At 31.0% G+C, this 25,727-nt stretch overlaps 1 protein-coding gene across 1 annotated transcript; it reads right to left on the bottom strand.

Annotated features, from left to right (window-relative positions):
* Positions 1–769: 769 nt before the first annotated feature.
* On the bottom strand, positions 770–25,660 carry LOC127707619 (dynactin subunit 4-like). The gene is made up of 14 exons (XM_052212234.1): positions 25,521–25,660; positions 22,067–22,137; positions 21,166–21,344; positions 20,349–20,392; positions 18,995–19,096; positions 17,894–17,970; positions 17,136–17,245; positions 14,241–14,350; positions 12,132–12,205; positions 8,327–8,381; positions 7,573–7,677; positions 6,152–6,252; positions 3,926–4,004; positions 770–3,512 (listed from the first exon to the last, which is right to left on the bottom strand). Exons 1-14 carry the CDS (start codon positions 25,647–25,649, stop codon positions 3,381–3,383), a joined length of 1,368 nt encoding a protein of 455 aa, XP_052068194.1. The 5' UTR covers positions 25,650–25,660; the 3' UTR covers positions 770–3,380.
* Between the last annotated feature and the right edge of the window lie 67 nt (positions 25,661–25,727).

Genomic DNA, 25,727 nt, shown 5'->3' with positions numbered 1-25,727 from the left:
ACATTGAAAAGTATCAAAGAACAAAGATTTTATTCCCATTCAGTTACTTATATAAAAATAAGAAGATGTGGTATGATTGCCAATAAGACAACTCTCCACCACAGACCAAATGACATAGAAGTTAACAACTACAGGTCATTGTACAGCTATAAAAGTCCTCGAAATGTAAAACAGTTCAAACAAGAAAACTAACTGCCCGATTTATGTACAAAACAATGAATGAACAAGAATGTGTCCATAGTACACAGATGCCCCACTCGCACTATCATTTTCTATGTTCAGTGGACTGTGAAATTAGGGTCAAAACTCTAATTTGGCATTAAAATTAGAAAGATCATATCATAGCGACCATGTGTACTAAGTTTCAAGTTGATTGGACTTCAACTTCATCAAAAACTACATTGACCAAAAACTTTAACCTGAAGCGGGACAGACAAACTGATGAATGGATGGACAAACGAACGGACACACAGTCCGAAAAACATAATGCCCCTAGGTGGGGCATTATGATTAAAAACAAGCATAATATACAGCAACAAATAACAACCACTGAATTACATGCTCCTGACTTTTGATAAGCACATACAGATTGTGGCGGGGGTTAAACATGTTTGCGGGTGCCCAACCCTCCCCTAACATTGGACAGTTTTCCATAAAGGTTGATATCAGATTTTCCAACCATAATATATGATTGTATAAGTGATCAATTATATGATGAATCACTGCTGATAAAAAATAGAAGCTTGATATATTGTGTAGAAGATATTACGAAGATTTGGAATATACCACTTTTATTTTCAATAATACAAGCAAACAACCATTTTTAAGTTAAATATTTATACAATCTCATACATTCACCAATATACACTAATAACATAAAAGCAGCAAATAATCTAATTAAATGATAGGTTTACTAGATGAGAAGTACCTTTTTCCCCAAAAAATGGAAAATGTAATAAAAGTTTTCATATAATTTAATTAACATATTACATATGTAAAGTACCTTTTTCCCTAAAAATTGGAAACAATATCGAGTTTTCATTTCATTTATAATCACTTCTTTACAGTCTTCCCAGGCCATTTTAGCGCTTCGGCATTCAGCGCTATTGCAATTTTCCGCTGTTTTATTGAACTGAGCGCAGCTCTATCTAAATCAATCGCGTCTCTATATTTTTTTCGATTTTTTTTTTTTTTTTCAAATTTCCCACTCATCTTTTACTTCGATCACGTGATCGTCTGGTTTACTATTTCTGAATGTGTTATTTGCGTTGTATAAAGTAACTTCGTGGGACCAGTTTAATAAATTTTACAAAATGGCGCCTTTGAAAATCAAAATAAACGAAGAAATCAACAGTATCATCCATTTTTTGAATAAAAAAGAATATAAAGAAGCAAATATAAATGGAACAAGATGAAGTAAAGTGACCGCATTTACCGACAAGAACTTTGTTTAAATTTTAAACAACGATCAAATTTTCAATGTGCAAGTCTTTGAATTATTAATTATCACCTAATCGAACTAATAATTGTTTAATCAGCAATACTACAGTAATGCATTTTTCCATTTGAAAACGATTAGGAGGCTATGATTAGAAAAACAAACCCCAAGCCGATACTAGACTTGAAAAATTCACTTTTCACGATGTCCAACTTGGGTGAAGCCATACGAATGTAAATGGTGATCAGAAAAATGAGAAAGTAAGAAATCATAATGTTCCGTAATGTCAACTCCTGTCAAACATCGTAAGGTTAATAGTACACTGTATAAAAACATCAAAACAAACCCATTACAAACGAACCGCGCGCTGTGACAAAGTTACTGAGAATTGTCGAAAATCACGCACTTACCACAGCCCTATCAAAAAATCCTGGGAAGAACACTGCTTTAAGAGTGGATCCACAAATCAAATTCAACCAATAGAAAAGTGGGTACCAGTGGGTAAACATTTAATGTTGTAAACAAGATCTTTAACTTTTGAGGATACTCCTTTCTTAATAAACAGGATATCACCATACAATAACATTGATCACTTCAGTAAATATCAACCGCAACAACATTTAAGAATATGGCTGATAATTTAATAAGATATTTCAGATTAAATGATTATATAGGTAAGTAATGAATAGAAGCTGGAATTTAATACTATGTTTAATGAACCTTATAATCCATAAAATTTAATCACAAAAGTTTAAAGTTAATATACTCAGGTAAATGTTTTTCTTCAAATGTTCCCATTGCTTTTAGACCAAGAGAATCTAAAACAACAACCTATCTATCCAAAAAAGTATTTCTTGAGAAGACCTTGATGGCTAAATTTAAAATTTTAATATAGATAGATGGTAATCACATCAGCCAGATATTTAGCACACTTTTCAGACATGGTATTAACACATTGGATTTACAATACATAGATGATTAACAATTACATAGATCTTTAAATGAAAGCAGTATTTATTCATTAGACAGGAAAATGATTTTTTTTAATAACCTCCATTTTCAGCCAAATACAAAAATCTTTTTGATATATATTTAAATTCTAACAAACAGTTGCTTTAAATATCAAAAAACATGATTTAAAAATTTTGTTCTTCAGAATTTTACCTTTTGCCACTGGACGTTAGGCAACCAACAATCAATTAATCAGAATTTTACCTTATTCTTAATTACACTCTATCACTTTTGATGTGGAGTAAAAAATATAAAATTGATGATAAAGCTTAGAACAATTGATGATATACAACAAAGTACTACTTGATCACAATATTGCACCAATATTTCATATGGAGTATAACATACCAAGCTACAGAATGGTAAAAGGAAAGCTAAAACTACAGTAACCCCACATTTGTCTCATCTTGTTTATTCTTAAATAAATCTGTCAAACATCCAAGACACTGATCTGTCATTTATTTCTTATATAATAATTATAAATCTAGTTAAATACATTTTCATGAACCTTTTAAGCTTCATATTTCTTATTAAAACTGCATTGATTCCAATATAAGCTCACTATGAAATAATGCTTAATATTTTTTGTTAGGAAAAAATGATTTTTAAATTAGTTACATACATTCCATTGACATAATTTTTCCACCAGACACAAAACATTATCTCTGATCTAAATTTTCATAAGGGTGGAGGTGCCCTCCTGATTAATCAAATGTTTCAGTCTGTAACATTAATGACATCCTGCTGTGCTGTCAGTGGAATTTGAACAAAACCTTTTTATGCTCCTTGTTGGCTTTATTATTATTCCCCCTTTTCCCAATGTCTTCCATATCATGAAAATAAAGATTTGTTCTAAATGACCATCTCCCAATTTCAGTGTCTCCATAGGATTTTTCTTTAATCTTTATTGTAAATAATAGTTATGTATCCACTATTTCTGTGTCTTCAATGGACCTAAATTAACAAAGACTTTTTGCTCGAGCCAGACAACTTGTGGTTCTTGGTTCTCACTGGTCAGAGCTATGGCAGTGTTGTGGTAATCATGTTTCATCATGAAGCTTACCTGAAAGATAGATAATTATAAGATATAATAATTCAACTAATAAAGTATGTATGTGATAAACAGTGACTAATTCAAGGGGAGTAGAAGGCATCTTAAAAAAATCTTTCTGCATAAAATCGTCTAAATGTTTTCATCCTGCTATGCTCACAATACTTTTGCTATTAAAAACAATAACAACCCCCTGTATATTGAACCTGTTGAACACATTTTAAACATTTAGCAGAAAAAAGGGTACTTATAGATATTGACATTATTTGTTGATTTTAAAATTTTGTTTTATATAACTTTTCAACATCATGTACATGTACACTATGAGATTTTCTTTTCATAAAAGTTTTGGAAAAAATAAATAACTCAAATGGTGATTTAAAACAATGAGAGATTACAATGTCTTTTATCTATAATTAATATACCTGTATATCCCCATCTTTAACTTGTGGTTTGACTTTGACATAAAATCCTACTTTGTTTGCTTTTCTAAAAACAATTACACTGAAACAGAAAATCAATGAGAATGGTGACTTCAGTTAATAGCTTTTAAATATGATTGTGTCTGACACCAATGCATTTTATAAACCAGACCTATTAATAGATTTATACATATATTCAGCTAATGATCTCAATGTTAACTAACAGTTATAATATTGCTTGAAACATTAAACTAAATCAATTTCTGATAAAGATTATCGTAGATTAGATGTTTTTTCACTGAATGTACAAATGTATCAATAAGATTTAAGGACTTGCTTAAATTCTTTTCAGAGTAGAGCTGTTAGTCTGTCGGTGCTTAATACCATTTTCAAAACAATGAATACCTTCACTTGACCACTTTTCTTAATGGAAAAAAATCAACTTTATTGAGATGATTTAAACAAGGAGATGTTCACAAAAAAATATAAAATTCACATCTAACATGTAATTCGGTGGATTCATTATTATTCCTGGATTTTGTGAGTAAAGGGGACCTATTAATTAAATGATCAACATAGTTCAAATGTTCTGTAGGCTTGTATTCAGATTTTTGCAAAACCACAAAATCAAATATCCAAGAAAGTATAATTTTTCCTCAATTAAACAAAAATTTGTAAGGGGTTTCGGTGGAACCATGTGTCTCGCCTGCAATTGCTTCTGTCAGTGTATAAGTGTAATGTTGACCTAAAAAGTGAGTCCATTTATCAGTAAAATACAGAATTTAAAAAAAAATCAAACTTTTCTTTATATGCTATTTCTTGGTACTGAAGATCAGCTTCTGTCTAAATTTCATAACAATCCATGAAGGTTTACAAATTTATCATATCAAAAAAAAATTTAATGTCTGTAAATGTTAACTGTAAAAAACTAAGTCCATCTATCAGAAAAATACTGAAATAAAAATAAAATATTTTCAAAAGTTAGCCTCAGACATACTTTTTAACAATCATAAAAAAGCTTCTGCCAAAGTTTCATAAAATTCTATGAAGGTTTACAAAATAACTGATGTGTAACAAACTCTAATCCCAGACTGTATCTCCTTGTTAACTGTAAAAAAAATAAAATAAGTCCACTTATCAGTAAAATACAGAAAAATTAAAATAAATACTTTGCTCTGGATACTGTATTTAGGTCATTAACAAGCTTCTGTCCAATTTCATAAAATTCTATGAAGGTTTGACAAAGTAATTGATGTCTAAAAAAACTTTTGACCACAAACTGAACCTAAATGTTGGCGCCGCTGATGCCGACGAAGGAATCTAGGATCGCTAAGTCTTGCTTCGCAACATAAATGTCGCAAACTGTACAAAAATTGGTACCCCATGAAAATAAAAAGATCCACAGTAGTCTTTAACTTCTGCTTAATTCATGGGGTTACATGAAAATCTTAATTCATGGGGTTACATGAAAACCTTAATTCATGGGGTTACATGAAAACCTTAATTCATGGGGTTACATGAAAATCTTAATTCATGGGGTTACATGAAAATCTTAATTCATGGGGTTACATGAAAATCTTAATTCATGGGGTTACATGAAAATCTTAATTCATGGGGTTACATGAAAACCTTAATTCATGGGGTTACATGAAAACCTTAATTCATGGGGTTACCTGAAAACCTTAATTCATGGGGTTACATGAAAACCTTAATTATGAAAATCTTAATTCATGGGGTTACATGAAAACCTTAATTCATGGGGTTACATGAAAACCTTAATTCATGGGGTTACATGAAAATCTTAATTCATGGGGTTACATGAAAATCTTAATTCATGGGTTTACATGAAAATCTTAATTCATGGGTTTACATGAAAATCTTAATTCATGGGTTTACATGAAAATCTTAATTCATGGGGTTACATGAAAATTGCCTTCATGTAAATTTGAGAATGATTTTGTGTGATTTTTCAAAAATTCTTATGTAGAGTTTTAGGGCTATTCCATTAAAATGTATGTGGGAGGGTAGGAAGGGAAATTTAATTATTGAATGTGGGTCATGGGTCTTTTTACAGTATGTGTCTATTACCATTATGCAAAATTATCTAAAAAATGGTTCTTGGTTGTAGGGATATTTTGAAAGTCCATTCCTAACCTTCTACATACATTTTAATGGAATAGCCCTTAGGATGACAATGCATAATATTCTTAACCATAAATCCCATCATACCTTGGATCATCTTTCTGAGCTTCCTGTTCCTGACTACCAACATCATACAGAGCAGCATCGTCACGACGACTCACAACTATAGTATCTTTTGGTAAAGTTATCTAAAATTCATAATATTTGTATCAGTACTACTGTAGCAATATTAAAAATATCGACTTTCATTCATTGTCAGGTAAAATGTGGATTTAGTTTATTATTGAATTTTAGTGATCATTTCTCAATCAAAACATTCATGTGTTAATCAACTTTCTTGAAGGTGATCAATCCTAATGTTATCAAAAGTTAGTTTTATCAAAAATATTAATGTGCATGTTTAAAATCAAAACTGCTCAGGAGGTATCAGGTAAATCTACTGTAAATTTATGAGAAGCTAGCTGCTTTACATATGTTATGCTAATTTTAATTTCTAACAATAGTATATACTGTATATTCAGAAATAATTGTGATGTTTATTTTTATGAAAAAAAAATGCAACAGTATCAAGTTTGTAATGAATTTTCCCAATCACATTAAATAATTAGATTGAAAATTTTTGCCAGAGGTCAAGGATTCACAATTCATTGAACTTCTTACTTATAGTTCTTAAAGAAAATTCAGTTAGTTTATCTATTGAATATAGTTATTTATGAAATGAAATAAAAATCTTAAAAGCATAAAAAAATGGATTTATTTTTCTAAAATGAAATTTCATGTTGTTATCAACAAATGAAATTGGAGTTGGTTCAAATACAGTTATAGACAAAGGAAGATAACTACAATTTTAAATATTGTCTTTCACAATGACATCATGGTTATTTTTAGAAAAAAATAAATTCATGCACCATGCACAACTTATGTAATTTTCTTGACAAGTATCAACAAATCATTTTATAACTTGAATATCTGAGTATATATTTCATTGGTACATAGATAGAATGAAAAGACTGCTCATCATGATGCACTAAATTCTTGTTTGCTTTAAAGTAGTGATGAGTTGTGAAAAAATATTTCCATAATAGTTTTCATTGCATGAATGCTTCTTAATGTGTCATGTAGTACAGTTACTATAGTAATTTACATTACAAGTAGAGTATGAAGTAAAAATAATGGTCACAGTATCCTTGCAAATTTATTAAAATTTTAATATGATAAAATTTAAAATTCAAGTCTATTGCAAATAAGACAAAAACATGCAAAATATTTAAACCAAACTATTCCATTGAGCCTAAAATTCCTGTCAAAACTGAAATAAGAGGATGCTAGTGCAACAGCAACATATGTCTTTCTCCACAATGGTGCACTCTGTCACAGGAAAGACAAAAAATAGTATACAGATGGTAGATTTACTGAAATTGAAAATCATTTTATAAAACATGCAAGATTCTATCAATCAAATAAACTTTTTGATGTGTATTGAATGTTTCTTTGTATACAGTAACTACCTTAGAATTGCTGAAGTCATCCTGTGTGTCACCTTCTAGTGTTGTCAAATTTATATTTGTGTTGTAAGATGTTGGGTTACATACGGTCAATATCACTTTACATTCCTAAAACAAATTAATATAAGTGTTGTAAGATTTTGGGTTACATACGGTCAATATCACTTTACATTCCTAAAATAAATTAATATAAGTGTTGTAAGATTTTGGGTTACATACGGTCAATATCACTTTACATTCCTAAAATAAATTAATATAAGTGTTGTAAGATTTTGGGTTACAAACATTCAAAATCAGTTTACAGCCGAATGTTCATTATGATAGGGTCTTATAAAACAAACTATCTAGTTCTCAGAAACTGCTGTAACAAGAAACAATCAATAGCTGCTTTTTTCTTCTAATGATGAATGTAAATTCAAACTATAAATCTATATGGATATTAAAATTCAATACCAGTTTTCACTTTTCAAAATAGAGTATAAATTTTGTGTTTATAACTGATCTTTGATAGTCTGTTTGATTTACAAACAACTTTTTCAGTTTTTGTGTGATTTAGACCTTGCTATATTTCAGACTCCTGTGAAGACTATGTGTCAACATCTAATTTTCTTTTGGTTATTTGTGTTGCTGGATTGCTGTTTCATTGACTTATATCTGACATCCCCTTGTATTCATATAAAAATCTTGAACAATGAAATACTTCAAAAAATTTTGTATATAAACATCTCTAGATAGCATGACGAGCATGAATACATACCTTATCAAAATTCAACTCAGGAGATGTAAATATCCTTATCTCTGGTATGTGGCTCCTAAAATAAAAAAAAATTTTTTTAATGAGAGACGTCATTTACATACATAAGACATAAATGCATGAGAAAATTTGCTTCAAAAGTTATATTGCCCCATAGGTACCTCCTCCCTTTTTTTGCTACTATCAATGAAAAAAATTAATAGACCAGAAAGGACATCTTTATTCAAGGGTCTTACAATCAAGTTTCATTTATGTAGAATTAACCAGGGCTCTCACTAGGAATTTTTCATGGTGAGTCCTGGGACTCATCACTTTTAGAAATGGTGAGTCCCAATAGATTTTGATGAGTTTAGGATGCATATCATTTTTTGTGTCTTAATATGATGAAATAAAACTAAAACGACACGTGTTGGATAGGTAGTTTTTATTATATTAATAAAAGTTATGATTTCTTAATAGTTATTGTTCATTACAATATATATAGACTGCCATTTCCTCTCTTTCTTTGGTTTAGTTGGTGTAGTGACTGAAGTAACTGAAGTTGTTGTTTCTGAAGATCTTTCTATGTCTATCAATTCTTTAACTTTGACTGACTCTGACATTGTGATACTGATGTCATTTTGTTGGACAAGACAGTATTTATAAGAAATTGGGATTGCATGAACACATGCAGACTTGTCACAGTTCATATTAATTATTATTAATCAATTTTAATCATATTTAATCATTGAGTTAATAATCACTTTGATTTTTGCATCATAATTATTATAATCTTTAATAAAAACAAGCAAATCTAAAGTGAACACCGTAACCGTAAATCATTTTTTAATCGGATTTGTTTCAATTTCAAAACATTTTTCACCTTTGTTTACGATCACGATGTTCAACATGCACAAAAATGTTAAATCATTTGAAGACCAGTAAAATTATTCTCATCCGTAAAATTTTTAATCTACATGTTTTTTTCGATCTATTTTATGCATAGTAGCAACAGTTATGAAATATTATATCATTTCATTTCAAGTTCTCAAAAAATTTTACTTTCTTTGTTTCAATCGATAAGTACGTGATGATCAACATGTGGAAATATTCAAGCTTTTCAAATACTCTTAAAATTTTCAAAAAATCGGTAACTATTATATATTTATTAATCAGTTTGAACAGAATTATTATATTTTAGGATGAAATACGTTTAATTTTAAATAATAGTTATCACTCAACAAAAATATTTATCTACACATTACAGGGCCTAATCTAGGATTTTGGAGAGGGAGAAGTGACTTCTCCTTCCATGAGAGAGAAGGGAGAAGTGGTCAATTTCTTGGAGAAGTGAGATTCCATTGCCGTTTCGAAACGGTTGCATAGTGTTCTCGTGCTTATCACTAAGGAAATTGTTTTATATGCAATAAAAAATATACTTGCAGTTTTTTCATGTTATTGTACAAAATGTATATATAGAAAGTTCTTAATAAAAAGGTTTAGACAATATATTTGTTATTTATTCATTGATACCATATGTACTGTCAACTTGAATTTAAGTTTAAATAAAATTTGTTGCTTGGGACATGAGGGAGTAGCCTAGTAATATTATGATGCATTAAATTCATGTGCATCTGCCTCAATTTATTTTTAAATGTCCAGAAAAATATGACTCCCAGTTTACCTGATGAATTTCACATGACTGGGAATTTAATTTATAATTTATATCACCACTTGTCATTATTTTGTAAAACATTATTGAATGTCCAGGACATTATGTTACATGTAGTTGTAAATTGAGATTCTCGTTAAAGATTGTAAGCCTATAAATGAAAATATCTGTCAATCACATATTAATTAACTGATACAGAGCTAATTTCTATCATTTTTTAAAGAAATCTTCCCTATCAACGAAATTGTCGTGAAAAAAAAATCCACTGCTGGTCGAGTGTCGTACGTTTGCAATCACATTGTCTTTCTACCTTTTATATTTCAATTTTTATTCAATGAATATAATAAATCTACCGTTAATTCCCACCCTTAACCCACCGAATAGTACAATTTGATCGACTCGTAATAAATAAAAATAAAACAAATCAGCTGAGTGATTACGCAACATCCTCAGGTAAAAATCATTGTAAAATGATAACTTTAACAGACGGTCAGTTTTCCGTTTGAATTGTTTTGAATGTTATATCCAAGGATGTTCAAAGTCGCCGTTGTATTTATTTGATTTGATCGTCGACAGTATCAGTCGTGGGTCGTTTTGAAAATCTCGATTTTCCTTGTCAGTCGCCATTTTTTTTACCTGGGAGACTTGTAATTCACAAGTTGTCTCCCTTTTACTGATTTTCATAGCGATTTGACTTCGCCATGAAGTCAGTCGGCTGGCGAGATTTAGCGATTTTCAAAATTCTTTGGCGACTTAAATCGTCATTTCGCCGGCAAGATTATGGCCTGACATTACATAATTTTTCAACATCGACTTCCGGTTTAGTTTCTTGTCAAAACAATGTCGATGATCATGAACCTTCTCTAGGCAAAACGATGTGTTTTAGATTCAGGGGATACAACATGAACGCGTCCAGCTCGATTTTCATGCATCCAGGACGCGTATACAAGTCTTAACCAGAACCCTGATTAACTACGAGAAGCTTTGTTGAGAAGGCAGCTACTGAACAGGATAAAAAATTGAATTTGAAAGGGGCAAAAATTAAGAAAACTCTTTAACTGGAACTTCCTTTCCACATGCCTATTTGGATATAAAGATCAAACAATCAACATAACATATTAAGTTTTTTCTATTTGTATGATTAACCTGTGTAAAAAGAGTTGTATTGGGAAAGAAGGTACTGAGGTCCATAAAAATTCTGATGCAAAGGGGCATAACCATAAAAAATCTATTAGACTGCAAATTGCTACCAACATACAAATATGTATACAACATACAGGTATGTGAAAGGAGATACTGACAAGACTAACACTAAGGAGGGTGAAAATATTTACTTAAAAAAGAGAAATTTTTGTGGACAAATTATTGTCTTCAGTAATGTCTGTACTACTTTAATTATGATGATCAATTTTTGTACAAAGTTTGAATGAATTTTTCCTTAACATTGATATTGGTTCCAACAGACAGATTGAATTCTATATAATCTCCTTTCCCCAAAGTGTCTTTCTGTATTTAACTTCATTAGCAACGCTCAAACCCAAATATTTGAAGGTCAAGGATGTGTAAGACTAAAAACATGTAAAGAGTTATATGACCAACTGATTTAACATATGGAGAATTCCCTCTATTTTAATTTTAAACGTATTTAACATGTGGAGAATTCCCTCTGTTTTAATTTAAACGTATTTAACATGTGGAGAATTCCCGTTGTTTTAATTTAAACGTATTTAATATGTGGAGAATTCCCTCTGTTTTAATTTAAACGTATTTAACATGTGGAGAATTCCCTCTGTTTTAATTTAAACGTATTTAACATGTGGAGAATTCCCGTTGTTTTAATTTAAACGTATTTAACATGTGGAGAATTCCCTCTGTTTTAATTTAAACGTATTTAACATGTGGAGAATTCCTTCTGTTTTAATTTAAATGTATTTAACATGTGGAGAATTCCCTCTGTTTTAATTTAAACGTATTTAACATGTGGAGAATTCGCTCTGTTTTAATTTAAACGTATTTAACATGTGGAGAATGCCCTTTGTATGTTCTCAAAGAATTTAGAAGAAGTTTATTTTTGCAATGGGTTCAGATAAGACAAATTTTACAGATTACCCCCTAAAAAAAGCTGGAAAGATAAGTAATTTGTCAAGTGCTACTTACATTGCAATCAACTGTATCTTAAACTTAATGGAAATAGGGTTAAACTCTGGCTTGCTTAGGTTGTGTTCACATTGCTGTAAAATATAAGTTCAGATTAAATTGGCTTGATCATTTCTGTAACAACAAAGATAAAATATCAAAATACTTGTACATGTCCCAAATATCAGATTAGATTTGAAAATTATAACAGAAACATATCTCCATTCTATTCTTGTAAGTTCATACTTAATGGGAGGAAAAAGACAATTCTAGTGTGCCTGCATGAAAATATATAAAGTGTACAATTCCATTCATTATTTCTACTCTAATACCAGAACAAAGAAATAATACTAATCTGACCACACGCAGACAACTCCCTTCCTTAATAAATCTTTTTTGTGGATAAAATGGTAAGGTACCGGTAATGAATTTGTTCTTGTAATGATTTATTGAGTACTTTAATACTACAGTTCAGTTCATACTGTGGATTCATTATTATTCATGGGATACCAATTTTCGTGGAATTCATGGGTACAGGTGAACCCCAAATTTTTAAAATGTTCAACAAAGTACATATTTTCTATAGGCAGGGTTTAAGCTAGGATTTTGAGGGCTTTAGTCACTTTTGCGCGAGATGAAAATCGACATTATTTTGGGTAACAGCAAGGGACCAAAGATGTATGTATATTACTAGCTATACATCTTTGTCAGACTTTGAAGGACTAAGGCATAAATTTACTAGGCAGTAATTGCATGACTTGACTGATTTGTCACTTAAATATGAAGATTAGGATATAAGATCTGAAAATCTAGTTCAAAATTTTACGTCAATTAGTTTTAGGGGACATTCCTGATCAACAGAAGTTGGATTCCTTTTTTTAAAACCAGGAATCACAGTATAGTGAACTTGTTGAACTTTGTAAAACTATTACACTGCATAATCATTATCCTTATAAAACATTTAAATAGATATTTTGAATTAAATTCTATAAAGTTGGAACCAAGGATTTGTACAAATTCACATGGAACGATTCCAATAACTGTAAATTGTAAATTAATCGAGAATTGATCACGTTTACTTTCGATTTTCAAATGAAATGTAAACAGGAAGTGACAAGTAGATAATAAATTCAGAATGAATCCGGATTCATCTACGGATTGGTTCGTGTTTAAATAAAGGCAGGAAATTATCATTTTTTTATTTCAATTTGCTTAGTAAGAATTATATCTGTCTTTCTCATTTATTTTGGCACTAAATTTATTTCGAATTTTACGTTTTAGTGTCTATAACTTCATACGAATACTTTCACGCATGCGCAATATATTGTAAAGGAAGCACCTGTTTGACTCCTCGATGTCGCCGATAATGATGATGGAAGTTTTTAACGTGAAAACATTTCTGAACGTTTTGAATAAAGTTCTATCTTTTTAATCGAAATTGAACGTTTTATATCAAAGATGACGAAATAAACGATCATTTGACGAAACTACAACAAACGAACTGTAAATAATGATCGTTTTAGAAATATGAAATTAAAAAGCGAACTGTCCAGGGGAAAATATTTTGTTCAAATAACGAAACTACGAGAAACGAACTGCAAATTGTGGTCGTTGGCCTTGAGAAATTTTGAAATTAAAATGCAGATTGACTAATTTTACTGGGGAAAATAATTAACCGGATTAGTGAGACCCATCCGATGGCGATAAGCGGATTAGCTGTAATCACAACTTTATAACACCTGTTGTAAATATTAATTAGCTGAGGGTCATAAACTTGCCAGAAACATGTAGACAGGTAGAATTATAGTATTTTCATGCGAAAATATTTTTACACTTCAAAATTTAAGTGACGAAATTGATTTGAAATACTTTCGTCATTTTGAAAACAGTTTCGTAAATGACGAAAGTGACGAGCGCTGGCAAAATCACTGTCTATAGGCTTGTATGCAGACTTTTGTAAAACCACAAAATCATATATCCACAAAATACATGAAAATTGGTACCCTTGAAAATAAATGAATCCACAATATGCTATTTATAACTTGCCAAATTCAGATCAAATTTAGCAAAGTTGGGTACATATTTCAACCAATTGCAAACAGACAAAGTTTCCATCTATGTTTTACATACTTTACATCTAAGTGATCTCCTAATCAGCAAATGTTTATGCAGAGGATGTAAATCTGTCATCTCACAAGGCTGGAACTCTGGCGGGGCATGTCTTTGACTCATACCAGCCACTGTTAAATGAAAAATACAGAGTTATTAGAATATCAATACAGTAAATTCCAAAATGAAACAGGGAAAGCCAATAGGAGAAAGAATATCAAAAATATTTTTACTCACTTCAATTTTACAAAAACAAATGTTATGTCATTCATGTCAAATCATGGAAGCTTTTTTGGTAAAAATAAAAGAGTAATTGCAATCTGTGTTGTGATGAAAACCACGCCTGTGTCGTTCACCTGCAACTTCAACAATGGCCACTTTTTAAAAAAAATCATCATTAAAGGGGAACAACTCTATTAAGAGTTAACTGACAATTTCAATCATATTGAAATATTTGTATGTCTTATCCTGCTGATAATTTTTCCTTTCTAAAATTTATATTTATCTATTTATTTTATCCAAAAAATGTAAAAATAATCACTAAAGGGCAATAACTTCAATAACGAGTCAACTGATAATTTCGACCATAATGGCTTATTTGTAGATCTTGTCTTGCTGATTATTTGTGCTATTTAAAGTTTCTATCTATCTATTACAGTTTTCGAGACAATAAGCAACTGGAGGCTCGAAAGAGCCTGTGTCGCTCACCTTGGTCTATGTGCATATTCAACAAAGGACACCCTCCAACATTGTAGACGAGAATAGTTGATCTTGTAATGCTGATCATTTAGTCTGTCTTGTTACCATCTATCTTCTTTTAATAGTTTTTGCTCAAAACACAAAAGAGGGTAAAAAAAAATCCTCATTTAAGGGCAATCACTCTTATAAAGAGTGACAGTCTACTAACTATATCGGCAAAATTTGACTTGTTAGTAGATCTTGCCTTGCTGATAATTCTTGTGATTTAACGTGTCTATTTATCTATTATTATTTTTATCATATAAGGCAAAACGCAAAAAAAATGGTAAAAAAAACCTCATTAAAGGGCAATAGTTCCAATAAGGAGTTGTCAGACGATTTCCACCACATTGTCTTAATTGTAGATTTGTGTTGCTGATCATTTCTGCTAATTTAAGTTTCTATCTGTCTTTTACAATTTTTAAGATATAAGGCAAAAACGCAAAAAATTGGTAAAAATCGTCATCAAAGGGCAATAACTCTAATGAGGAGTCTACTGATTATATCGACCATGGGACTTATTTTTAGAACTTGTCTTGCTGATCATTTTTGCAATTAAAAGTTTCTCTCAATCTATTATAATTTTCAAGATAATAGGCAAAAATGAATAAAAATGGTAAAATTTGTCGTTTAAGGGCAAATACTATAAGAAGTCCGTCTGACAGTTTTGATGTATATGAACAATTGGTAGAACTCAACATTCTAAGCATTTTTTCACCTACCAGATGTTCTCTAATTATAACAGTTTTCAAAATAATAGACAAAACTTGCATTTTACCCTTATGCTCTATTTTTAGCCATGTCAACCATCTAGGTTGGCTGGCAGGGTCATAGGACACATTTTTAAAACTAGATACCCCAATGATGATTGTGGCCAAGTTTGGTTAATTTTGGCCCAGTAGTTTCAGAGAAGAAATTTTTTTTAAAAGTTAACGACGACAGACGACTGACGATAAGTGATGAGAAAAGCTCACTTGGCCTTTTGGGCCAGGTGAGCTAAAAATGGGGAAAAATTGGAAAAATCGTCATTAAAAGGCCATAACTTCAATAAGGAGTCGACTTACAATTTTGGTCATGTTGACTTATTTGTAGATCTTATCTTGCTGATCATTTTTGCTTTTTAAAGTTTCTATTTATCTATTATAATTTTTAAGATATTAGGCAAATATGCAAAAACTTGGTAAAAATCGTCATTAAAGGGCAATAACTCTAATAAGAGTAGTTTGACGATTTTGGTTATGTTGACTTAGTTGTAGATCTTGTCTTGCTGATCATTTTTGCTACTTAAAGTTTCTGTGTATCTATTATAATTTTCGAGATAATAGGGAAAACATTTTAAAAATGGTGAAATTTGTCATCTTTTAAAGAGCAATAACCTCTATCAGAAGTCGTCTGACAGTTTCAACATACAAGAACAATAGTTAGAACTCAACATTCTGAACATTTTTGCTCCAGTCAGACTTTCTCAAAGCAGTTTTCAAAATAATAAGCAAAATTTGCATTGAACCCCAAGGTTCTATTTTTAGCCATGTCAGGCATCTTGGTTGGCAGGAGGGTTCACAGGACACATTTTTTAAACCTAGATACCCCCAATGATGATTGTGAAGTTTGGTTAAATTTGGCTCAGTAGTTTCAGAGGAGAAGATTTTTGTAAAAGTTAATGGACAACAACGACGACAAATATGGCAAGTGATGAGAACAGGTGAACGAAAAACAAGTTTTTTTTTAAAAAAAAGCTAATTTTTCTATGCATAAGTCTTTTTTTTAAAAGAAATACATGTAAAATGTTTTTATTACACTTTCCCTTCATATAAACTGGTGTTAAAATTGTCTATGATTCAAAAATATGTCTTGAAATCTTGGTACATTTTACAGTTCAACATCAAAATATGTGTATGATCATAAAAGCTCTAACTTAAGAAGATATTAGACTGTTGGTCAAAGGGGAATAATTCATATGATTTAAATCCTGCACAAAAAATGTCACTATTTACATGATCAGAGATTGATTTTTTTTCAAATAAGGGTGATCTGATGTTTGAATTTCAGAAATAACATCAAACCCTGTTGTTAAACAAAGAATTTTGGTAAAAGGGAGATAATTCTATTTTCTATGGTATCTTTTCAAAATACACTACATAAGAGGGTCTATTTACTTGTAGGATGACATAAACATACTATTTTCTAAATGCAACTCCTGTGTAAATATCTCATCTTGTAATGGTTCAAAGGTTGTAACCGTGTCAGATGGTTCCACAGGGGAGATAACAGTGTCTTCATCTTTTGACCTGAAATACAAAGCAAATATAATTTATTACATGTCATAGGATTGACAGCTTTCTAACCCAATGTCTGTGGTTCTCTCTAGTAACTCAGCTTCCCTACACACATGAAAACTGACTGCCGTGATATAGTCAAGTGTGCTGAAAGTGGCATTAAGGTGGTACCTAACACTACAGGGAGATAACTCTGTAAAAATCAGCTAAACGTTTTAATTACGTTGTATTGTTAAGGAAATATTAAGCTTCTCAATGATCAAAATTAGTGTTTGTCAAACTGCTATATAACCAACGAAATTTTTCTGATAAAGTGGTTGGTTCAAATTTTTTGAATTTTTTATATTTTTGTCAAAGGGTCAAAGTAAACATTTTGTCAAAATTTTATGAAAATTAAACGAGCCAAATTAATATTAGTCAAGGTGTTGGGTACCACCTTAAACAACAACAAAAGAATCAATAAATCTTTTAACTTTCAGGAAAAAGACATTATTTTAGTCTTTATTCTAGAAATGAATATCAACAGGAACATAAAAAGAAAATTCAAGTGAAGGAATAATTGATGTAGGTAACTCTATATGACCTCGCAACTTAGAGACACCTAGAAAAATATAGCCCTTTTTTCATTTTTAAGGTTCCTACACTGTATGAGGTACCTACCCACCAGTACTAGGAGATGCCAACAATCCTTTCCTCTTGGCTGCTACAGAAACCATTCCATATTTATCCATACCAGCCTAAAAATAAATCTTCCTTTTAAAATAATCAGTCTTTTTTTCTTTTCTTCAATTTGACTTAAAATATTGTGTTGTTTACTCATTTCTGGCCATTGTCTGGGTTATCTGTACTGTTGAAGGCCGTACTGTTGACAGAGATATAAAATTCGAAAAAAAAAACCAATCTGATGGACAGCAACATTGCTAATTAATTCAAAGTCTCTGAACCATAACCTAGGGACAGGGCCTCGAAATAGTCATCAAACTCATGTGTACTGATAGCAATGCAACTTTATACAAAATATTATTGATCTATTATCACAAGTAGTTCCTGTCAAATTAACATATGCAGAAAACTTAACATTGAAAATTAATTTCAAAGTCACTAGACCATGACCTATGGGGCAGGGCCTCAAAATAGTCATCAAACTGACATGTAGTAATAGTATTTTTTTATTAGTAATGCAACTTTATACAAAATATCATTGATTTATCACAAGCAGTTCCTATCAAACTGACTTTAGCAGAAAAGTTAACAATTGTTATCGCCACCTAACGTCATAGTCGGAAAAGCAACATCTATGTCATGCCTTCAGCAGCTTTTGTTGCAGGCAAGACAAAAACTATTACTTTTATAGGTTCTTTTTAAACTTCCTCAAAGGAAAACATTAATAGAATTTTTTATAAAGTTATCTAAAAGTCCTAAATTTTTGATGGATAAAGGTAAATTGTACTGCAGCTAGGCTGACATGCAATACTGTGAACTAAATATGTGGACAATTCCGCATTAATGGTAAGAAAATCAATAAAAAGAAAAATCATTTTACTAGTGAATTGAAGACTGTTTAGTTTTTTTATAATATTTGCACTTGGGAATTATCCTGTTGACGGATATCTGATTACCAAAAAGTTTAGTGAAAACACTAAGGACTTCATCCTCTTTCATAGATAACACCTGACTCATAGTATACTTCCCTGTAACTTTTTGTAATATCTTTAACATAGGGATAAGATTTCTCATTTCATTTTTTTTTCAATAACTTACAGCATATGTAAGATAACTCCTCCTTCTCACATATTTCTTCCTTTCTTTTTCAGCTTTTTCCTTCTGGGCAATTTGTTGGTATGTTTCTAATAAGGACAAGATCTAAAAAAATATTTAAAAAAAATTGAACTTAATCACTGAAAATGATGTAATTCATATGTATGCTTCATGACGTGATACATTATGAAATGGTTTTTTATTGTGTAAAGTAGCCATACAAAAGTCTGCAAGGCACTGTATTATGTAACTGCAGAAAGTTTATCTAGACATTTCCTTATTCATTATTTTAACAGATTAAAAAAAAAATCTATAAATTAAATTTAAGGATGTTCCCTACTCTGTTTCAAAATAACAAGCTATTCAAGAGACAGTTTTAAATTGATATTATATGTATATATATAACGGAACTAAAGAAGCAGAAAAAATTGCAAGGTCCATGTCCTTGTGTTTGAGATATAACAATTGAAAATTTGGCAGGAAATGATTCTCTCTAGATTTTTCATACACTTATCATTGGCACCTTTTTTCTTTTAAAAACTATGAAATTAACAAGGAATTTCTAAAATTTCAAAAATGGCTTTTAAAACTATAAGTAAGAAAGTTATTAATAGAAAAGTAAAGGTTAGCGGGCACATAGATAAAACCAGATGATTGCAAATATCTGACATAAAGTCAAAAAGAAGATTAGCAAACATCCTTAATTCATATTACTAATTATTTTGCTGGTTATTGTAGTATCTGCATCATTGTTGTAAAATGGATGAAAATGTTATATTAATTATTGCGTTTTCAGGAATGTTGCATACAATAATGTTTTCAAATTTAAAATGGGAGTTTTTAACATTTGCAAAACCTATCCAGTAGGGATTTTTGCAATAATAAAAACATTGCAAAAATTTCTGGATTTATAATATTATATGCTCCTTACTACATTAATATTTTATGTATTTTCAGGATAAAAAATATTCCACTTGATTCTGAAACTAAAATTTATGTCATTGCAATGAACCCGAAGTAAAAAGCAAAAGAGAAATATATAATATTCCAGTAAGAAAAGATTAAATGGAATTCTCACACTTTTCAAATTTCAGCATAATGAATGTTATATATAAATAACACCCAGTGGCAAATATTTCAGGACTATGCATATTCAGGACAAGAACAAACTAATATTTGAAATAGAAAATAGAGAAAAAAAAAGGATATCTGGTATCCATCCATGACACAAAATCAATACATGCACAGCAAAAAACACAAAAAGGAAAGGAAAAGTGCTTTTATTGCTGTTCTTCAAGAAAGTTAAAGTAAAACTTAATCTGAGTTTAAAATTTCAATCCCAATAATTGTAGCTTACCCTCTTTTGATGTGGATTATCTTTGTCTTCCCAATTTCCACTTGCTGCCAAAAAAAAAGGTTTTTTATATAAACATATCATCTTTATACCCAATATAGTCTACTGGTGATGCAGCATTCACAATTACATTGCTTCTCAGCTGATATATTGATTGCCAGCAAAAGTAACTACTGTTTTTCAGACCTTTTATACCATGGATACTGGTGTAGTTGATAGTTCTATCATTTGTGTTTTTTTATATTCAGAAAAATGCTTGAAATACTAGATATTCATTGTTAGTTTTTGCGGAAATTTAATTAAAAGTTGCAAATTAACATCCAGCTTTTTAGGGTATTATCATTTATAAAGCAAACAAGTTTTAAAACTTTCTTTCAACTCTGTCATTCAGACTTATCCATAAAGGAGGGAAAAGTATGCCATTTAGATGAAACACAACCTTGATCTGTAACTCACCATGATAAGCTAATCAACCGAAAATATATACAGGAATAAAGGAAAATAGTCTGGACAGCTGTTGGATTTTCAGAAGGACAGAATTACAGATTTGCCTCCAGAACTGGTTGGTTGTTATAAAATTTAAATACTGTAATTCAGAAATTTTTATGTGCATTTATTTTTGAAATTGCAATTGTTAAGCAGTGGTAAAAAATGTGAGAGTTATAACTGTGATTTCTGGAAATGCTATATATTAATACATGTAATGATATCAAAATTTAAAATGGGGGTTTTATTTTTGCGAATCGATCCTGTCACATTTTTCGCAGTAACAAAAACATGGCAAAAATTTCTGAACTTACAGTAAATCATTACTACATACCAGCAGGTTTATCAGCAATTCCCACATCTCTTGTAGTCCATCTACAAAATCCACACGCCATATAAAACATCTTCTTTGGTGTAGACTTGTTAGGATCTTCTGGGTTAGAAACAGCATGACTAGTGGCTCTTGTTGTCAGAGTATGGCCACAGTTAGGACAATCAAAACAATTACTGCACCTACAAATCGGAATATGATTTGTATTGTTAATAAATAAGTTGATGACCAATGGAATTTCTGGAGAAATGCTTTGACTGACAAAATCACATTCATGATTTGGTTCTGGAAAGGTCTCTATCACATGTCCATTTTTTTAAGGACCATGTCACATCTCAGAAGCAAATCATGAATGTTTGTCATATAAGATTTTCCAGATATGCAATTAAACATTTACATGTATTGAATCTTTAATGTTTTTATTGTGGATTCATTATAATTCGTGGGATACCAATTTTTGTTGATTTTGTCAAGTTGGTATAGGTGAACCATGAATTCAAATGTTCAACCAAGTAAACATTTTCTATAGGCTTGCAGCCTTCTTCAAATCCAGCAAATTCTAATATCAAAGAAAATACATTTTCCTCAATCCACAAAAATAAATGAATCCTTGTTTTATGATGCAAATGAATAGGTTTAGCAATAATAAAAACTCACAATTTGATTTTGATATCGTCATTTTTGTTTTATGCAACATTTCCTCAAATTGTAATAAAAAACGAACTTTATCCCACAATCCAGTTTTTATTCAGTCATTACTTTACTTCTAGACAAATCTTTAAATTCATCCAATTTATCAGGAATTTCGAGAATATCAGGCATACATATACCATATATTTGATCAAAACTAACACTGTCACTTTCAAATACTGTTTTTCTTGAATGATTGTAACTAAATTATTACCTATTCCTTTTCAGTTTAGCTTCAGCTGCAGGCATGTTCTCCAAACAATTTGGGCAGTATGGTGTATCCACCTATCAAATTAAAAATACTCGTTATTCTAGAAAAAAATCAGTCTAAAAGATAACTACAGGTCTATTATATAATTCAAATGTTCTATGGTTTTATTCCAGGAAAGTCCAAGGACTCACATTTTTTTTAAGCCCAGAGCCAATCAACCTCTATCAATGTCTTCCTTCGTTAAAACAACATGAAAATTAAATTTAATTTGTTTTAATACTTCTGCAGAGAAATAATGATAAAAGGACTCAACAGATCCAATTTAAATGCGTCTTTGGAGACTCACAGTTTTTCTAGAATTTTGGCAATTTTTAGTGAAGATTTTTTTATAATTTTGTTATTGGCTTTGAACTTGCTGTCAGTAACTGCAATTACTCTCAGATCTGTACTATGTGTCTTTGTTGTTTTTAGGGATGTATAAATACCCTGCCACATCTGGGATGTGTTTTTGTTGGATGTTTTTCTGCTTTGTATCGATCCGATGAGTTAAGCCCTTTTCAACAGATTTTTATAGCTTGTTTTTATGTTGTACTGTTACACCACTGTCCCAGGTTAGGGAAGGGTTGGCGCTTTCAAACTCATCTAACCCCACCACATTCTATAAGTGCCTGTCCCAAGACAGGAGCCTGTAGTTCAGTGGTTGTCGTTGGTTCATGTCTGTCATATTTATTTTTCGTAAACTGTTTTGTAATAAATTAGGCTATTAGTTTTCTCAATTAAATTAGTTCTTATTTTTCATGTTGGGCCTTTTAAAGCAGACTATACGGAATGAGTTTTTCTCATTGTTGAAGGCCATATGGTTGCCTTTAGATACTTACATCCACTTCATTTGAACTTAAGTGGATAGTTGTCTCATTGGCAATCATACCACATCTACTTATTTTTATGACATGTACAGTTTTGTATTTCTGTAATATCATGGATGGATATCAATTTTATAGGAAAAACTTTTTATTACTCTGGTTTATTGCATTGCAACTTTTAATGACATAACTTAAATCTGTGATACATGCAAGTTTCTCGTTTCTCGTTTTTTATATAGATTAGACCTTTGGTTTTCCTGTTTGTGGTTTTACACTAGTAAATTTTGGGGCCCTATATAGCTTGCTGTTCGGTGTGAGCCAAGGCTCCGTGTTGAAGACCGTACTTTGACCTATAATGGTTTACTTTTATAAATTTTGACTTGGATGGAGAGTTGTCTCATTGGCACTCATACGACATCTTCTTATATCTATGTACATTTACATTATCATTCACTAGTGCTGAGAAAGCATGACTATTTGAAATTTTTCAGTCACCAGTAACAATATTAAAATAAGTAGATGTGGTATGATTGTCTGCGAAAAAACTACAATGTATCCATCAAAGTCAAAATGATGGATGTACATTGTAAGTTACTGTAGGTCCCCATATCATCAGAGTTCTAGATAAGTGGTGGTCCTAGGGATTTGACCACCACATTTTTGGGAAGGACAAACACAATTTTGGTAATTTGCAGTAGAAATGATAGTGAGGACCTGCATATTTTCTTCAAGGACCACCAGGCAAAAAAAGATTTTGAGAACTCTGCCATATGGCCTTTAACAATGACCAAAACCCATACTGTTTAGTCAGCTATAAAATGTCCCAGACATGACAAAATGTGAACCAACAACAATCACTGAACTACAGGCTACTGACTGGGACAGGCACATAACAAATGTGGTCTGAGAGTTAAACCCCCTTTGCTGCCAAGCAATAACTGTAAAGGCTATTAAGAGAGAACTAGATTTTGATGATAAGATATTGAGCTTTCAGATCTTATTCACTAAAACAAAATTGTTTCAATTCCTTTTATCAAAAGTCTTTCGACTTTTCTGCCATAAAACCAGTTCGGCCACAGTACCAGTTCAGTTATAGTTGTTTCGGCCATACTTTTTAATGTTGTTCTCAACACATATTATATGCATTAATTGTCTTGACAGCAGTTTGTTTTGAAAAGAAATATTACTTAACAAAAAGTTATTTTGTCATAAAAATATAAATCTGCTCTGAAACAAGAGGACACAAGACTTTCATAAGTCCACATGATTAAGACAATTTAAAATAATATGCAAGACATATATCTCATGTTGTACTGTTACACCACTGTCCCAGCCTCAGGTTAGGGGAGGGTTGGCATGCCTCCAAACTAGCTTAACCCCACCACATTCTGCATGTGCCTGTCCCATGTCAGGAGCCTGTAATTCAGTGGTTGTCGTTTGTTGCTGTATATCATATTTGTTTTATGTTCATTATTGTACATAAATAAGGCTGTAAGTTTTCTCGTTTGAATTGTTTTACATTTTTCATATTGGGGCCTTTTATAGCTGACTATGCGGTATGGGTTTTACACATTGTTGGAGGCCGTACGGTGACCTATAGTTGTTAATTTCTGTGTCATTTGGTCTCTTGTGGAGAGTTGTCTCATTGGCAATCATACCACATCTTCTTATTTTTATATACAGTTATGATATTGTTTACACCAATTTTCCGAAATAATCTGAATCAGGCATTTTGAGTTTCATTTATGCTGCAAGGTTGGTACTTCAAAGGGCTTCTCAAGCAGCTTATATTGTTATAATAATATATTCATCAACTGTTTGTTAAGTGTATCAGCCTGAACCTGGTGTTTCATAGTTATCTTAAAGAATAATTAATGCTTTAGATATATCAAAGAAATGATAACAAACAATTAACAAATGATCAGAGGAATCACTATTGTTACTATGATTAGACCAACAATCTTCTTCACTTATTAAATAACTATAATATCTTGTTCGGTACTGTATATTAAAAGTTCATTTTTTATCAAAAATCACTATGTTACGAATATTCTTATAACAGTGTATAACAATCATAATGTATACACATTTTTATCAATGCATATAAATGTATTTTTGAAATGTATCTTTCCATTTATTTATGAACGTCTATTTCTAAAATCAATCATATATTTTATCATTTACAAAGTATGGCGGAAACGACTGTGGCCAAACTGGCTGTGTCACTGAAACATCTAGTCCAAATAGTTATGACGTCTTGAAAGGCTGTTTAATTTTTTTTCTGTGAAGGCGTCACAAAAAAAAAAAATAAAATAGCCGTTCAAGCATTTTTCAAGAGTCATAAATCTTTGGACTACGGAACGTCTTTCACCTATAAATCTAGAAAAAATGACATGACATAGCATTGGCAGTGCATGTTTGCGTTTTTGGTGCACTGCAGTTGACAAAAAAACAAATTTGAATTGCTACTCAACCACAAGTGGTTGCATTCAGTTCGTAACATCTACTGTGTGTCATGAAGACAGTGACAGTGTCTGTGGTGTTGGGCACTGTATGATGAGTCATTCAAACAGTTATGGTCATAATCTGTTCACCTCGTGTAGAACACAGTCTCCACATCTTATTTTAAGACAGTGTCTGCATAAATACAGCTTGCAAACTGGTTTCTTTTTTCCACATCCACAGATATATTTAACGAGGTTGACGTCTATGAAAGTCGCCATCGCCCCGTCGAAATAAATTAATCGATAAGATGTTTGAAATGGAAACTAATTTTCACGGTAATTAAAACGCACCAAGGA

The sequence above is a fragment of the Mytilus californianus genome, unplaced genomic scaffold, assembly GCF_021869535.1.
Source record: "Mytilus californianus isolate M0D057914Y unplaced genomic scaffold, xbMytCali1.0.p SCAF_7, whole genome shotgun sequence".
Lineage (NCBI taxonomy): Eukaryota > Metazoa > Mollusca > Bivalvia > Mytilida > Mytilidae > Mytilus > Mytilus californianus.
Note: the sequence above shows the minus strand (reverse complement) of the source record. Positions and strands in the feature narration are given on the sequence as shown.

Bases quoted from the DNA above. Each gene is read 5' to 3' on its own strand.
- LOC127707619 (XM_052212234.1), bottom strand. From the start codon at position 25,649: ATGGCGACTTTCATAGACGTCAACCTCGTTAAATATATCTGTGGATGT. The intron at 17,246-17,893 runs GTAGGTACCTCA...TTTGTATTTCAG, and splicing joins GCATCTCCTAGTACTGGTGG to GTCAAAAGATGAAGACACTG. The intron at 4,005-6,151 runs GTATGATGGGAT...TTTCTGTTTCAG, and splicing joins GCTCAGAAAGATGATCCAAG to TGTAATTGTTTTTAGAAAAG.